The sequence below is a fragment of the Stylophora pistillata genome, chromosome 3 (assembly GCF_964205215.1).
Source record: "Stylophora pistillata chromosome 3, jaStyPist1.2, whole genome shotgun sequence".
Classification (NCBI taxonomy): Eukaryota; Metazoa; Cnidaria; class Anthozoa; order Scleractinia; family Pocilloporidae; genus Stylophora; species Stylophora pistillata.
Genome location: NC_142521.1, coordinates 3,169,846 through 3,187,500, shown reverse-complemented (window position 1 = coordinate 3,187,500; position 17,655 = coordinate 3,169,846). Strand labels below are relative to the sequence as shown.

At 38.6% G+C, this 17,655-nt stretch overlaps 2 protein-coding genes across 2 annotated transcripts in view; both read left to right on the top strand.

Annotated features, from left to right (window-relative positions):
• LOC111330500 (uncharacterized) overlaps positions 1-9,976 on the top strand; it is a 10,468-nt gene extending 492 nt beyond the window's left edge. The window contains exons 2-10 of the mRNA XM_088754125.1: positions 1-3; positions 2,297-2,469; positions 3,318-3,419; positions 4,275-4,390; positions 5,558-5,689; positions 6,541-6,653; positions 7,180-7,229; positions 8,202-8,295; positions 8,665-9,976. The exon at positions 1-3 is cut by the window's left edge and continues 220 nt beyond it. Of these exons, the coding sequence (XP_088610251.1) occupies positions 1-3; positions 2,297-2,469; positions 3,318-3,419; positions 4,275-4,390; positions 5,558-5,689; positions 6,541-6,653; positions 7,180-7,229; positions 8,202-8,295; positions 8,665-9,240 (1,359 nt within the window). The 3' untranslated portion in view covers positions 9,241-9,976. The remainder of the gene's footprint in view (positions 4-2,296; positions 2,470-3,317; positions 3,420-4,274; positions 4,391-5,557; positions 5,690-6,540; positions 6,654-7,179; positions 7,230-8,201; positions 8,296-8,664) is intronic.
• Positions 9,977-13,144: 3,168 nt separating this feature from the next.
• On the top strand, positions 13,145-15,968 carry LOC148734108 (uncharacterized). The gene has a single exon (XM_088753794.1). The coding sequence runs from the start codon at positions 14,220-14,222 to the stop codon at positions 15,057-15,059; it is 840 nt and encodes a 279-aa protein (XP_088609920.1). The 5' UTR covers positions 13,145-14,219; the 3' UTR covers positions 15,060-15,968.
• Positions 15,969-17,655: the final 1,687 nt, after the last annotated feature.

The following is a 17,655-nucleotide window of genomic DNA, read 5'->3' as shown; positions in this document are numbered from 1 at the left end:
ATTGTATCCTTTGACGACGCCGACTTTTAGAGCTTTCCTGCAATTTTAATTCGTAAAATCAGTAAAGTTTTGTCTTTTTTACTTACATAAGTCTTTGTGTGCACAATTCTCAAAGTGAGATCTGTAACTTACGCGGCCCACGCGCGATAATTTATAAAGAGTCAATCGTGTAATTTTTTGCTTATTATGTCTGGTAACTATATGTTAACGACTTGGGTTTCACAGCTAAAGGTGATTACAGTTCGTGTACACGTTTAGCTTTGTCTTCTTTCCTTGAACCGATGGAACCTTAAATTATAAATGATAATCGGTCCAATATCAAACCTACAGAACAGACATTGTTACCGCGGGGAGGAAATTGATTTCTAAACTTATGATTTTATGGGTAGTCACAATTCTTAACTTTTGTCTGCTGATCTTTAATTTCATCTACAATGATAACTTCTTTAGTAAGTGTTAGACCATATTGGTAAAATTTGTTTTGTAGTTTACAGTTTTCTCGCGGTTAACGCAAAAGGAAACAAACTTACAGTTTGGACAAATTCGATGTTATATTTTACGACTTCATTAACTTATAATTGTGAAATGACATTTTTCTTTTACACCACTACGAATTTTAAGGTGGATATTACTTGGGTATTTTCTCTAACTGACAGTCTTTAAATTTCTGATAATGTCAAAGAAATACAACTGCTGTAGGATTTAGGAAATGTTCTTCATCATTACAATGACTTAGCAAGCATGAACAATCTTTAATCTTTAATCGAGATACTCCTAAAACAGTATATAATAACTATACTTGTAGGACAATATATATAAAGTATATAATAATATATAACATATATATATAAAGTAAAGTTTACAATATATAACAATATATATAAAGTATATAATAATATATAACATATATATAAAGTAAAGTTTACAATATATAACAATATATATAAATTAAGTGTCATAATGACATAATTATTCTTTGGCTTCCGTTATGATAACAATTTCCTTCTGTAGATAACTTAGAAGTTAAGCTTAAGGAAGTATTTTTTTTTTAATAGGTTGTCATGGAAGTTACTTTTATCAAGAATCAGACTTCTGTCTTACTTGTTTTACAAGTTTTAAGAGAGTTTTGATCATTTCATTTCCTGCAGTTACGTAAGAGAAATTTCTCTATAAAATAATGATACATTTTCAAGTAGAGGGGTGATGAGAAACAGGAAAACATCATATGGAGGATAATTGTTGATTTGACACAAAGGTTTTACAACTGAAATTATCAAAAATGTATGGCAGGAGTGCAGAGAAATATTAAGATTTTAGTTGTGAAAGTTTCAAAACAGAGTTAAGTGGATTAATCCCCTTTTATTATCCAACTACACTCCATTACAAGAGTACAAATAACACCATAGATGAGTACAAATATCATGCAGTATTTGTTCTCCAGAGAACTGGCTACACAGGTTTTCTGGCATCACGCAAGCGAAGAATTGGATTGAAGCTATGAAAGAAAAATGGCAGACAATTTGAATTATATTTCTGATGACAAAGAGTCAGAATGACTGGCAAATGTAGATACAAGTTTATTCGATGAATCAGACGAAGAAAAACAGCTAGATGACCTGGAAATCTCTTCATTTATTGAAGAAAATAGAAACAGCAACATGACAATGTGCCAATTCCGTTCCTCTTCGTATACATTTGTCACACACTCCCCGTAAATCTGTATCCGTAAAATTTACCAACACTGAAGGAACAATTTGGCGTGTTGGATAATAAATAACTCTTAAAAATACTCAGCAATACACCAAATCGAAATATGGCGTCCAATTTGAATTGCCATTGTTCTGGACTAACTAGCCTCTCACACATGTGATAATCCTTTTGTGTTTCCACGTGAAGACGAGGCTAGTGAGTCCAGAACAATAGTAATTCAAATTGGATGCCATATTTCGATTAGGTCTATACTACACAAGAAAACATCTAATAAGATATATATATTTTATGTTGTACTGCTAGAAACTTACAAAATCAAAAAAACTTTTTCTCTTAGAAAGCATTTACTATTGTTGGTTTGGTTAAGAAATGGTGATAATGGTAGATGTGTTTACAAGTACTTGTGTGCTTGTCTGGCAATGCAGTGGCATATGATACGGACTGTGATGTTTGGCCTACATTTTGATATACTCCTTCTGTAGGCAGTGAAGTCAACTAATCATACTTGTCACCATACAAAGGGTGATGCTCCACTATGAGTGGTCAGCTCTATCATTAAGGCACTTTCCTTAACCAATTTGTTCAGATTCCAGGTGGTTTTTGTGTTGTACATATCATTTATCATTTGATGGCACTGACATTAGACCCGGCTGATCCTAACATCAGAGGTGATACACAGAAAAGCAAAGCAATATTTGATAGGAGCCAGCATCAACATGTCATTGAGAATTGCCACTGTTACATCTGCCAAGCTGATGTGTAAGCTTTTCCATTGGAATTATCTGTATCAACTACTGTATATAGCCATTGAATTTTTGTAGACATTTGACATCTGTAGATGTATTTGTTAGGGAAATTCTTTGACTTTGCTGGGAGTTTGCTAACTTTTAGAGGGATTGGTAGAAAACTAAGAGACAATTCTTCTGAATGGTGGAAAGGGTCAAGTTTGTGCCCTCAACTGTTAATCATTAAAGCTTTAGAATCACACATTTAATGCCTGATTGCGAAGAGGCTAGTGGTGGATACAGCAAAGTGAAAATCCATGGCTAGCAATTGACAGAATCGTACTTTTAGAATATACTAAAACAGTGAGGTAAAATAGGACAAAAAGATGATTTTAACTCCTTAATTTTTGCAACAATTCAGCATTTTGGGTGCAAATTCCACGCAAATTGCTCACAGGATATTCAGAGTTTTGTAGCCAATAAGAGTGCACCTTCAACACTATCCACTGTTTCTGTAAAGACACTGTACTAAAAACCTATATATATATATATATATATATATATATATTTTAAAGTTTTTGACAAAGGTCTATACAGTTATCTAAATGTGTCTTTTGCTGAGCTAAATATTGTCTTTTTTAATGTGTAAGAAAATTGGGAGAATGATTAATGATTGTAAGAATTGCTGGTATGTGAAAAGGGGTTTGGCCAGCACTTAATACTATTGGACAAGGGGATTTTGAGGTTGGAAATTTTGTGAAAAAAAAATATCCAATTGCAACCAGTACTCAAGAAGATTTGTCCAAAATGATAGAGTTTGTCATATAAATTGTGACAAATAACTTAAGTAATTATAGTGAAATTTTTTTATGATTTCAACAGTGGACCCAAAAGCAAACATTGCTCTGTATGCAACAAATGTGTATCAGATTTTGACCATCATTGCAAATGGCTGAATAACTGTGTAGGAGGACAGAACTATAGGTATGCAAAATCAACTCTTTATAAATGCACATGTACGTTCATTCAACACACTGACCTTTCCTCCAGAAGAATAATCCTTATGTTTATTGTTACGTGCACGAATGACCAACAAATGTCCGCTAACAAAGCATATATATGAAAATAGACTCCCGAGTACGATATATGGCAGGCAACAAAAATGTAACAACAAGCAGTTACCCATTTTAACTATTATTTAATTAGTTTTACATTGTCTAATTGACTTAGGTTAAAGATTAAGTTAAGCAGTTCATAAAGCAGGCTTACAATCCTTCATGCCGTATAAGTGTTCGTTGTCTTGATCAACTTCCAATTCCAACATCCGCCGACTGAAGACCACAGCACTTGGCTTTCTTGATTTATCGCATTATTTCCTTGTACACAAACTCTCCCGGAGGACTCCATAGTAAACTCTGTATTCTCTATCTTCTTCCTCTCTCGACTATCGTCTTTTTCATCTCTTTCTTCTATCCGGATATCGCAAGGTCAAAAGGTCATAGCCTCGTCATATCATAGCTTCCAAAAGTTCAGTTAGCAAGCCATGAGGGTAAGCCCTCGGGCAAATCTCCTTTGTACTTCTCACAAGCCAGCTTTTATACATTTACTTTAGTTATCTAGAATGTTCTATTACCATTTATAGCATATTACAAGTTGTACTATTTTTGGAAACTGCTGAGTCACATGAAAGAAGTTTCTGGAATATTACAGATCATCGATAATTCTAGAAAAGTCTGGGATTGCGTGACAGATTCAGTGAAAATAATTCGATCCTCGTAACATTATACAAACTTAGTTTTTAGTGGTATTTAATATGTGAAACTGTTCTTTAATCCACAGATTGTTCGTTGGCTGTGTTTCCAGTGCTTTTGTATTGGCAATAACAGTTTTCACAACTACATTTTATGTCTTTGTAATGTACTTTGTAGACAAAGAGGGTATAAAGTCCTTAACAGGTACAGTGTAGTTGTCTCTGATTAATGCTTATCACAGTAACTATAGTGTTGTGTAGAAGAAAATAGTAAGTAAATTCCCCTACCAAAACTATTGAGGGCTATGAAAGAATTTCATGTTCACCCCATAGTAATCCCACAATTAGCTTTGTCACTAGGGGGGTTATATCTTGTAATAAAGGTACGCTATGACAATCTAAACTTAAGTGTACGGTATTCCTGGTTAAGTGTAGTGGTGACTGATGTTTTGACCACCTTTGCAAAAGTCAAGTGAATAGTTGCTGTCAGTGAATGTACATGTACTACTGGTAAGTCCAATTTCTGTGAAATGATTGGTCAGTGTAGCCATGATGATATTAGCTGTAAGACTCAAGTGTTGAAAGTTTGTTGTAATTGGTCTGTTGCAAAATATCAGTCATCACTACTGTTCAACAGTCCTTCTCAGCTACACTTTCACATGTTACACTTGAGTTCAAACTATCTACTGTTAACACTAAGGTACCAAACCTTTAGTTTTATCCAGGAGGTGGCGTGGCCCAGTGCTTAGGATGCTGGACTTGTAATCCAGTGTCCCAGGTTCAAGTCATCTAACCCTAACTCACTGGATTTGTACTCGGTTGCCCAGAGTTCAAGTCTTCAAATTAAGCCAACTGGTCTGCCTCCTGCCAGTAGGGATTTTTAACCACTTTGTGTATATTTAAAATTTGTTTCTCTTTTACACATTGTTAACTTAGAGGCTTGCAACAAGTGCTATATAAAAATTATAATTATTATTATAATTATTATTATTATTATTGATATTATCATTATTATCCACCCCCCTTCCTTGTCTTAGAGTAAGTGTCTCAGAGTATTGATCAGTGATACTGCCCTCTGGTCAACAACAGGTTGTTCTTGTCTTAATTTGAAATTATTATGATCTGCAACACGTCATTTATCTGATGTAATTATATATTGTCTTAGTTTGTGGTTTGTCTACCTGGCTTTATTGATTCAAATATAGCTTGAAATATTTGCCAAAACTGTCCAAACGTCGCTGAACTGTCGTGGCTTGATCATCTTAGTGTATCAGAAAGTGCGTATCTTGTTTTGCGGACTTTTCCCCAAATGTGCCCATGAAAGGGCTGTATAAGTAAATTAAAGCAACCATTGTGTTTATTTTTTTTTCAGGAGGACAATTCAAAATATTTGTTGAAGTCTCCTCTGATGAAGCCTTTGTCACATTCCTTGGTGTTATATTGAGTCTGCTGTTGCTTACCATAGCTCTTCTTGGACACCTGCTAGGATTTCATATTTATTTAAGTAAGTATGCAATTAGTAACTGATACAATTAGTTGACCTGTGATGCAACTGTACCAGCATCCCAATGGAGAGAAAAAGCAATGTTGCAAGGATATGTAAGGTTATTCCACTAAGGGGACATGCATCCCATCAAGCTCTCATATTGGTCGGGCATTAATTTATCTAATGGGACAAATGCAGAAAATTAAGATGTGAGCCAGGAAAACAGAATAGTCTGAGTAGGACAATTGAAGGCTTACTGTAAATTTCACATTTAGAATGGAAGAACTGACTTAACTCTTAAACTCCCAGAAGTGATTAACATGTAACTTCTCCGTATAATATCCATACATTATCCAGCAAACAGGTCATGAGAACATTCTCAGTCTTGGGAAGTTATTTAATTACTCAATTGACCCAGACTTTGTCATTATGTCTGGACAGATGGCATTCATTAGCAACATACAATCAGTATTTGAGCATACAGTACTTACCAACAAGCAAGAAAGATAAGAATCTTTTTTTTTTTTGGATATCCTATCTAATGACGTTGTGTTGAAACTCTTGCTAATAACATCCATGCATGATTGAACTGTTTATGGTCAACTTAAAATTGACATGTGATGTAAGGAATGTTTACAGTGTGTTCATCAAAAAATGTAAAAGCAGGAGTAAAGTGTAAAATGGTTGGAGAATGTCCCCCACACTTGAGTAAAAGTAGCAGAGCTATTGAATTTTCTTTGAAGAATTCTCCTATATCCGGTGATATATGATAACGTCGAGGTTATTCGTTATAGTTTAGGGGGTTCATTTACTGACTTCATCAAAGTGATGCAGTGAGTTGGTTTTATACTCATTTTTCTCTTCAACAGTGTATCATAAAATATCCACATACGAGTTTATAGTTAATTCAAGAGATAGCCAAGCTGATGTCACTGATGTTGAAGCAGGGGGGAAGTCTCCATCAAGAAGAAAATTATTTAAGGTATTTTAATGCTGCCCTTTCTCATGTGTGTGACCGTATATCTGGCAGGCCCCAATGAGTCTCGGTAATTAAGAGCTGAGAATTTACTTGTACATGTAGCATTATTCTGTTCGATTCAACTCGAATAATCTTCTTGTCCTAGTCAGTTCCGAGCTACATATTATGTTTTGAAGTAGGAGCTTGTTGGCAATATCAAAAATACTTTGATCATTTGAAAAAGAAACAAAACATGGCAGCGTAGTGAGGGAAGAACTACTCCTAGACTTGAATTAACGTACTTTATCAACCTATTCCCTCTTTTCCCATCTTTTTTGTGGAGTTCTAATCTTTTAGTGTTTGTTCTTTCTTTTGTTGTTGTTGTTGTTTTTTTTCTACTCTCTAACTTAAAACATTCACCAAGTAGCAGTAAACAAAGTGTCCAGCCTTCCCAGGTGTCTTTGTTGTCGAGGTGAATTTATCGGTTATTCTTCTTTCCTATCCGATTGTGAGATTGTCTGGTTGATTTCCATGCATTTTTAATTCACAGAATAAAGTGAAACCAGAAGAAGACAGGAGAGAGAATGTAGAACCTGCAAGGTGAGTTTCGTTAAGATATCATGCAAAAAACAAATAAATAAATAATAAATAATAAATAATAAAGTGAAACCAGAAGAAGGCAGGAGAGAGAGTGCAGAACCTGCAAGGTGAGTTTCGTTAAGATATCATGCAAAAAACAAATAAATAAATAATAAATAATAAATAATAAAGTAAAACCAGAAGAAGACAGGAGAGAGAATGCAGAACCTGCAAGGTGAGTTTCGTTAAGATATCATGCAAAAAACAAATAAATAAATAATAAATAATAAATAATAAAGTAAAACCAGAAGAAGACAGGAGAGAGAGTGCAGAACCTGCAAGGTGAGTTTCGTTAAGATATCATGCAAAAAACAAATAAATAAATAATAAATAATAAATAATAAAGTGAAACCAGAAGAAGACAGGAGAGTGCAGAACCTGCAAGGTGAGTTTCGTTAAGATATCATGCAAAAAACAAATAAATAAATAATAAATAATAAATAATAAAGTAAAACCAGAAGAAGGCAGGAGAGAGAGTGCAGAACCTGCAAGGTGAGTTTCGTTAAGATATCATGCAAAAAACAAATAAATAAATAATAAATAATAAATAATAAAGTAAAACCAGAAGAAGACAGGAGAGAGAATGCAGAACCTGCAAGGTGAGTTTCGTTAAGATATCATGCAAAAAACAAATAAATAAATAATAAATAACAAATAATAAAGTAAAACCAGAAGAAGACAGGAGAGAGAATGCAGAACCTGCAAGGTGAGTTTCGTTAAGATATCATGCAAAAAACAAATTTTACCATTTTCCTTAAGAATGCTCTCAGGGACCTTTGACGGTCGAGATTCTAAAGGGAGGTGAACTGAAAGTATCGCAGTAAAGATGGCTGTATATCAAAGGCCTTCAGTTGATCTTTTTTTGTCAAATAACTGTCTACTGGAATTCCTCTACAGCGCAATGGTTTTTTATTGTTTTGTTTAATTTTTAAGGATTGAAATAAGTGATCATGGTAGGTCTGAAGGATCAGACGATTCGCTTCGCGTTGAGACAACCGTCAAGTTCATAAGTGAAGTTAGTTCTAAGGTGTGTATCTGGTTTGTTTTTCACAAAGTAAGTTGAGGTGTTTGATGTGCCTAACAAACCCTTTCCCAACCTTTAGAATTAAGTCAAAGATTTCTGTTTTAGGGAGAATTTGTCTCACTGAGTATAGCACAAAATTATTTAGTCCAAGTACAGAAGAACACCGATTTCTCGATTTGTTATGGCGGTTTTCTGGGTTCCAAGAGAGATAAAACAAAACAACTTTTTATATTATCCCGTTGATCGCTCCGCTTGTTGAAAGTCTGTCTCTGGCACTGAAATTAAAACTACCCTCTTTGACTGACTCCCTTTTTCCTCGTGCCCCTATTGTTATCGGTTTTAGTCTTATTTTTACTCTTTTTACCACCTTAGGCCGCTGCTAAAAATCACAGATCCAGTATTGAGCATAAAGAATCACAAGGCCAGGAATTAGTGTCTAAACAACCTTCAGTAATTAAAGATTATTCACCATTGGGCATGATGGAACCCTCAGGTTCGGAGGAATCCCTAAAGGAAATCACACCCACCCCCCCACGGGTTGCAATTCATCAACCGGCTGTCGGAAACAAAGCCTCAAAACTACAGCGACCTGCAGAAATTGTTCTCGACCAATACGGTGCTGACACAGCATCAGCCCTACCGGGGCCCAGTAGGGTTACTTTTGCCGATGATGAGGAAGGAGAGGAACTGGTGCCTAGTCCCAGGAAGAAGAAAAAACGGAAAGTTCGTGAAGGAATTAATTCACAGACAGGAAATAACGAGGAATGCGAACTTGTTGAAATTGTTACGAAAGAAATAAAACCGGGAAATGTATCGAATGGACAAGATACTGTAGATGCTCCAATTCTGAAGAAGAAGAAAAAGAAAAAGACAAAAAACGCCTCACCAGAAAGCTTACCGCCTGTTGTAACCCGCCGACCACTTCCGCAGTTACAATTGGAAGGTTAACCCTCTTAGGAAAATTTTAAACTAAGCTCTCTAGTCACACGAATATTTTAAAATCGATTGTGATCGTTGATTGTAAATAGCCAAAAAGCGAAATTTTACAAATGAAATGATATTTCATTCGAAATTTTCACTTTGCAACCCAGAAGTATTTATTATGTAAATTATTTGTCTGTCTGTATATTAATTTCGTAAATTGAAAGAATTTTTCTCGGAGAGACCAGAGAACTCTTATATTTTTAGCCAAGCTTCACTCAAATTCCTAAACGTAAAGCTAGAAGGTGGAAGTAAGAGTTCCTTTTAAATTCGACTCCAGTTTTAGAAAGCAATGGTTAATTTTGCTTTGAAATTCATCCGAGCCAAAAATAATCTTGATACAAACAAAATTGTCAACAATATCATTGCCCTTTAGTAACTCACTAGAATTGCTTTTTTTTTTCTTTTCCCCTTTTAAGATATCGAAATGGTATTTACTCTGTAAGACGTTACTATTGTGTTTCTACAAAAAATGGCGTGTTATTTATTAGTGACGTTTTCTACTGAACTTTCTCGATAAGCTTTCTGCACACACTCTTAGTTCATTTCCGAAACACAAAATATTATTTATTGCCTTAACATCACAACCACTATTTAACTAAATGAGCCCAGCTTCTCTGTTTTGAAAAATGGTTCTAGAAACTCAATTTTATTTTAAAAATTAAAGTATCGATTAAACAAAAATAAAGTTTTTCACAAAGAATTTTAAAGTTCGTATTTTTACCCTCCTTATCAAAGCCATATGGTTTGATTACTAGCGCCCACATGTCGTGTGGGGAGACTCAAAAGAGCACTCTTAAGTGTCATTGAGTATTACTTTTATAGTTTTTTCTCGTTGAAAGCCAAAGAATATCGATGTCTCAGGCACTTGTCGTCTGCCAGGGTCACTGCTAAACAAAGGGTAGCCTTAATTACAAATTCGTCACGAATGTCGGAGAAAGTTCTCCCACTAGGCTCGAGTCCTGTCCGGCTTTGTACCTTTGACGGGAAGGAATTCGCTTGAGAGCCAGAACTTAGATGATGACAGAATCTTTTTGATACGGCTCGTATCTTAAACTCGTGATTTTCCAATTTTCCGATGTTCCACCAATATTGATGGAATTGCAATAAAACACGGAAATAAATTTATCGAAAAGTGAACCGATCATGGATTAGATCTAATATTTAGAGACAACTGGTGTTTGTCTCATGTTGCCACAGGGAGTATGAATTAAGAACTGCTTTTATAATCAAACGGAATATCCAAAAATATTCTATAGGACCTGTAAATCAAGCATAGGGTCCTTAAATTCAAACATGGCCACAACTCCCCTCTTCCAAGTCGTCACAGTCTGTGACCGTTTTAAAGAACAAAAAAATCAAAGATTGCCAGAGAACCACAATATATTGATATCGCGGTTGTAGCCAAGGTCGTAACACAGGTCAAAATGAGTTTATATCATAAGGTTTCGACAAATCATTTATTTCACAACATCACAAATAAACAACTTCCTAAATTTCTGACCGTTCATACCATGTTCGCCAGGCCAGGCTTCTAACTGTTCTCTGGGTTAGTGTAATAGTGACAGATTTCCGGAGACAATAGCGACCGCCACGCACGGGATAAATTTGATCGTATCTGCCAAAGTGGTTTACTTACAATAAGTGGTATACTTGAAGAAATTTAACACTTTAGTAAGTTATTAATATTTCCAAGCTCATAAGGTGGTAACGCGATAAAGAATAAGAGCGAATTAAAGTCAGAAATTTAGGCTGGGCTCAAGGAACTTGAGTGAGGAATATGATTTTCAGTGCAAAAACTGGTTCCTTCCCCTATCGCTTGCGAGCAGGCCCTCATTATCAGCGCTTAGGCGGTGTGTGTTCCTTCGCAGACGGAAACTGTATGAGGCCTTATTTTAGGCAACAGTAGCCGGCATGAGGGCTTCAAGTGGTCTGGCACTGACAATAGTTAGATTTGCGAAAACGGCGAACGCTGAACATCGGCTAGCCGTTTGTCGTTTGCCGTTCCGTCCGCGAAGTTCATCTGTTTAAGTTTCCCGACGACAGGGCAGACAATGCTCTCGGGCGCCATTCACTGCGACTAAAAATAATGGATACAAAGAAGTAATGTATTTTCCGCTTGAATTTGAACTCTATTAGCCTTACAAGCAGTTCATGTAGAAGTAAGATGATAACGAAGCTTAGCTATAAAAGCAAGTAATCAAAATGTAGAAATAGTCGGTAAAAATGGGCTGCAAATACTCACGTTTTCGAGTTCCCTACAAATGGGAAAAATGTGCTCCTCGAGTAGAAACGGCGGCCAGCAAACGGAAAACGCGGGAAACGGTCAGGTCACGTGACCCTCTCTGCCGTTCGCGAGAAAAAAATACGTGGTGCTTAACCTCTCTTAGTGCTAAACCCACGGAAAACCTCTCCCGTCTCGTCTCAAATCTTCCCGCGGTCGGAGAAAAGTGCGTCGTGTAGCGCTAATAAAGGCTTGGCCTGCGCATACTCGCAGGCAACTTCCAAAAGGACTCAAGAAAACGATGGAAGACCAAAGATTACGAAAAGAACGACACAAGACCACATGATCTTGTCGAGCAGTTGTTTTACTAAACAAGCTGTTGTTTGCTTTGTTTTCCCTTTTTTTGCGCGTGAAATTGGCGCGCGGGCGGTCCAAATTGATCCTCTCGCGCTTTCCCTACGTTTGAGCTCTGTCAAAACAACATCTGTCAAAATTGTGGGCTCAGTCATGTTTTGAATCCACAGATGGAAGGATCAAGTCAGGATGTGAAAACGTGTGTGCAAACGTTTTTTCATGTTTTCCCTTGAAAGTTTGCTCGTTGATCCCCTTGCGTACTCCGACGTTTGACTGAAGATAGTCTCTGTAGGATTCCACGTGCAAATTTTTTTTATTAGCTTATCAATTATGCATGCCCTTTTTGGAACTATTTAAACGCTACGGCCTGTTAGCGCGCGAATATTTTCCAACGTATTCTCTAGCCCGAAGTTTTCGTTGCCGATCTCAGACTCTTATTAACTTCAGCTTCGGCGCCACCGCTACAGTCCGGAAAACATTAGTAAGTCTTCAATTTCTGTCTTGTATGTTTATCATCGCTCTGCCCTTCTTCTCATGTGTTTTTATTTGTTTTCCTAGTCGAACCTCGCTCGTTCACTCGCTCAATCACAAACCTCAATCGGCGCCTCGAGTCTCTTCAACCGCGCGCGAGTTCGAAATTATTTCTAGACGTAGCATCGACAAGAACTGTTAGCTACATTGTTCGAAAATGTTTGCAGAGTTTGATTGCCTTGCCTGAACGTCGATCGCCGTTCAACTCGACAATGGAGGAAGAAACCGATGGCCAAGCTACCCGTCGCCAAGTTCTACCGGATGTTACGTTTGATCAACAGGGTGTTAGGAATGAAAATCTAGTACGTCTTCGCAGAAGCAGGTGAGCAGCAAAGGGCAACGTTACGAAGAAAATTACTGAAATCGCCCTGTGTATGTCGCAATCGCCTTCAGCGGAAGAATTTTTATCCAAGACACAAGAGTTTAAGAAGACAATAAAGGCTTTCGAAGCTGCTCATGCAAATTATCACTCAATGTTAAGTGGCGTAGAAGAGATTCAAGACATTTAAGATTATTACGAATCCGAATGTGCAAGGATTGCTAATTTTCAAGAGACATTACACCAGTTTACCGCAACGGCCAGTGCAGAGAGAATCACGAGAGCGAGGTTCGATCGGAAGATTCAATAGCCCATTTCCGAACTGTCGTTAGCCTCTTTTTCAAAGCGAGTCCTGGTGCTCATCCTTTCGTATTGTAATAAGTTTTCATTCAGATGCAAATTAAACTCACTTTCATATGTATGGTTGAGCACCAGGCCTCGTTTTGAAAAAGAGGCCAAACGTAATTCGGAAATGGCCTATTAGCAACGTCGGTTCGAGAACATACACGCGATCGCACGCGTCATCTCGAAAGTCGGGTGGTGGCTCTTTGGCCCATGTGCATAGCCCAAGATTGGCCGCTGCTGCATAAAGGGCAGCTCTACAAGCAGATGAATAAACAGCAAGCTATACAGCGAGAAGAGTTACGCCTTCAACAGGAAATTATTTATTAAGCACCAACAACTTCAAGAAGAAGCCAAGTTGCACCTCGATCAAAGAAAGCGTGAGCCGGATCTGGAAAGAAAAATTGCTAGTGCTGGCTAAGTCCCTCGTCAGCCCTTACAAAGTTGCACACTGGCTGTGGCTGACCCATTCTCACCAAGGGTCCATTCACCGTCCATCCAAACATAGTTCGAGTCGCGTATGGGCCTTCGCCTTGACTAACACGAGTTTCATGAGGTTCCAGGGCCTTTGGAATGTCGCATCCTATAAGCAAGCCAATATCCGCATCGATCGTTTGGATTTGAAGATCTCTGAGGTAAGGGAAACTGATTACATCGTCACAGTCATTACTCACAGGTAGTTTCGGTACTGAAAACACGGACGGAAGATCCACAAAGTGATTCTCATGCAGATCAAATGCTTCTAGACTGAAGAGATTGCAGCTCATTACACAGTTTTGCTTGCCGAAGGTAGTAAGGGAAAGTCGCGTCTTGTCCCCATCGATTCCCAAAGTCTCCACGAGCTTCTTGGAACTGAATGTGGTATTGGAGCCGTTATCGAGAAAGGCGTAGGTTGCGGTTGATGTATTTGTTCCTTTAGTCTTGACTCTTACAGGAACTATCGGTAGTGCAGTAGCTGATTTGCCGGCCCCAATATAAGCACACTGACCATCGGCTCTGATAAAGTTGCTTTGGGTGTTGCTTGTTTCGCACGTTCTGCAACTGGGAATTCTCGGATTCCATATGCCGCCAGTGAACCAGCAATGTCCAAAGAGGACAAGCGTGCACTACCCATCATGAAGTAGTCGATCTACTTGAAGGAGAGTCACTAACAGATAGACTTACCCTGGAAACACGATGTGCCCCGTTTACCAAACAACCGCACGTACAATGGCAGAACACCGTCTGAGGTTACTGCGCAAAAGATTACTGAAGAATCCAGACCTGTGTTCGAAGTATTCAGCATTCATGGGCAGCCTCTTCGAGAACAGGCACGCTCAAATGGTACCCAAGACTCCATTGGAACACACCGCCGTTGTAATATGGTACTTACCTCACCACCGTGTCGTGAACCCGAACAAGCCAGACAAGGTTCGTGTGGTATTCGACTGTGCCGCGCGATACAACGGGGTGTCTCTAAACTCTCAGCTTCTGCAGGGTCCAGACCTAGCCAACAACTTGGTGGGAGTTCTGATTCGCTTTCGTGAAGAGCTCATTGCCATAATGGCTGACATCGAAGGAATGTTCCACCAGGTGCTTGTCAGCCCTAAGGATTGCGATACGCTCCGCTTCCTATGGTGGCAAGGAAACGACCTCAACAAGGACCCAGAAGATTGCCAAATGTTGGTTCATTTATTCGGCGCCACTTCATCCCCGAGTTGCGCTAATTTTGGCTTAAAGCGAACGGCAGATGATAATCAAGAAATGTTCAGCGAAGAGGCCGTGAGGACTCTAAGGCGTAATTTCTATGTGGACGATTGTTTAAAGTCCATTAAAGGCGAAACCAAGGCAATATCATTGGTATCAGAACTTCGTGCACTGCTAGCCAAAGGGGGATTTCGGTTAACCAAATGGATATCTAACTCCAGAAAAGTCATCGAGTCTGTGCCTACATCAGAAAGACCAGTAGTAGTGGTAGCAGATTTATTTATACTCGAAATTTATGGAGCTTGTCAGGCACCTAGCTTAGATAGCTAATGAATCGAGTAGAAAATAAATGAAATATTATACTAAAAAGTTTACAATAAAAATTCAGAGATAATAAGTAAATATAAGGTTAACTAATTAATTAATTAATTAATCAACCAATTAATAACATTATTAAATACACTAATATAACTATATACATGCTACTGAGAAGATAGGCTACTAAAACTACATCCAGAGTAAAAATTACATTAAGTCTAAGAGCTACAAAGGGTACAATTACATACATCAAAAGTAATTTTCCCGATGCGTGTTACAAACTCTTTTAGTGTTCGTGAAGTTCTTAAGTCATTATTTAAAGAGTTCCAGATTTTTGGACCAAAGTACCTGAAAGTATTTAGCCCATGCTTAGTAGGTTGACTCTGGGTTGTACAAGAATCAGTTCGCCACGTAGGTTGTGTGAGTTGTTTCTAAGCGTCAGCAGAGTACGAAGTGGATTTGATGTTGTCCCGTGAATAACTTTATGAATAAGAATGCACATATCCTGGACTCTTCTGTTGTGCAATGTGGGCATATTTACTGTTTCAAGTAGAGTACTATAGGTACTAGTGCTGTTGTTAAGGACTGATCTTAAAGCACGCTCGTTGAGTTTTTCAAGTTTAGCCAATGTTGTTTTTCCACAGTGCATCCACACTGCGGAACAATAGGTGAAGTAAGGAAGAATGTAAGCCTTACATAGTGTAAGCTTGGTTTGAAAGCTAAGAAATTTTCTAAACCGGCATATGATTGCAATTTGCTTGCTAATCTTCTTGCATAGTGAAGCTACGTGATTGTTGAAATTCAGCCGGTCATCTATAAGCACGCCCAAGAGTTTGCAGGTGGTAGAGGGTTGTATAGATGTTCCATCAATCATGAAGCTCATTTTGTCTTTCTTTGTTTGGTTACGTTGGAGGTTTGATTTTGTGAAGGCCAAGGATTCACATTTCTTAGCATTTAGAAGTAGGCCGTAGTCCTTGATCCAGCTTAAAGCTACAGCTAGTTCAGAATTTAGGATCCTCTGTATAATTCTCGCGTTTGCGTTACTACAGTAAAGTTGTTTTGTCGTCTCAGTGAAGGATCATCTACTCGACCAATTGCCTTTTGAACGTGCTCTGGAAACCCGATGGGATGTCGAAACGGACGCCCTTGGCTTTAAGATATCCTTGAAGAACAAGCCTTTCACCAGACGCGGAATTCTCTCCATCGTGAGTTCCATCTATGACCCTCTGGGGTTCGTTGCGCCCTTCATCCTCCCAGCAAAGCGTCTACTGCAGAACTTGTATCGAAAGGGCTTAGGTTGGGACGACATAGCTTAATTTAATTTAATTTGAATTTAATTTTAATTTATTCCATTTGCACTTGATTGATTTGCAGTGGGGAAGGACTAGAAAGGAATATACGAACTATTCGAGCTAGTCCACCTTCCCACCCATCCCACCCCAGGGGATAACATCCATCACACAGTAATCTCATGTGTTGGAAATTAACGTCTCCTACTCCAGCCCTGCAGGAGACGGGACCTCCATTTGTTCGTCCCTATCCGAGAGGACTAGAATACCTAACCATTTCTTGATGTTGTAGAAAGGTAGCAAATTCTTCTCAATTATTTTAAGTGTTGGTCCGGCCGGGGCTCGAACCCTCGACCTCCCGCACAACAGTCCAGCGCACTATCCATTGGGCTAACTGGGCGGTGGTTCAAACGAAGACATCAATGCCTGGCAGAGCTGGCTCGGAGATCTCTTTAAGCTGGAGTCACTCAAAGTTCATCGATGTTTCAAACCGCCTGACTTCGGCGAGGTCACAACTTGTCAGTTCCACCACTTTGCTGATGCCAGTCAGATTGCTTATGGCGCCGTATCCTATCTTATCTTCGCATTACCAACGCGTGAGGTCTCGTTCATTGTTCATTCGTCATGGGGAATTCGGGCGGTCTCCACTCAAGCTTCTTACTATTCCTCGATTAGAATTGAGCGCAGCTGTTGTCGCAGCCAGACTGGACAAGATCATTAGAACTGAAACCGACATACTGGTCGACGAGTCTAACCACCCTCTCCTCCTTCGGTACAGCCAATCGTTTCCTCCCGGAATCTTTGTCAAGATGGACACATACTCCAAGCGCAGATGGAGGCAGGTCCTGTACTTATCGGATGTATTTTGGCTCCGATGGGTGAAGGAATAGCTCCCAACTTTGCAAGAGAGACAAAAATGGTTCAGGCCGCGTCGAAATTTTCAAATTAGAGACATCGTACTGCTCACAGATGAGAAGTCGCCCAGAGGTTTATGGCCACTTGCACGCATAACAGGCGTTAAGACAAACCAGCGAGACCGTCTTGTGAGAAGTGTCACGCTGAAAACAAAATCAAAGACACTCGAACGTCCTATAGACAAGGTAGTCTTACTCGAAGGAGCAGCTGAAGTTTCTGTGCTATGCGTTTCGTCACCCGGTGACGCTGCACGAGGAACAATTAATGTTAACATTGCGTTGTAATCCTCTATAGGTCAAAGTAAATGCCTGTGTAGCGCATTTAGGGGCCAGGATGTAGGATTCCACGTGCGAATTTTTGTGTTAACTTATCAATTATGCATGCCCTTTTTGGAACTATTTACT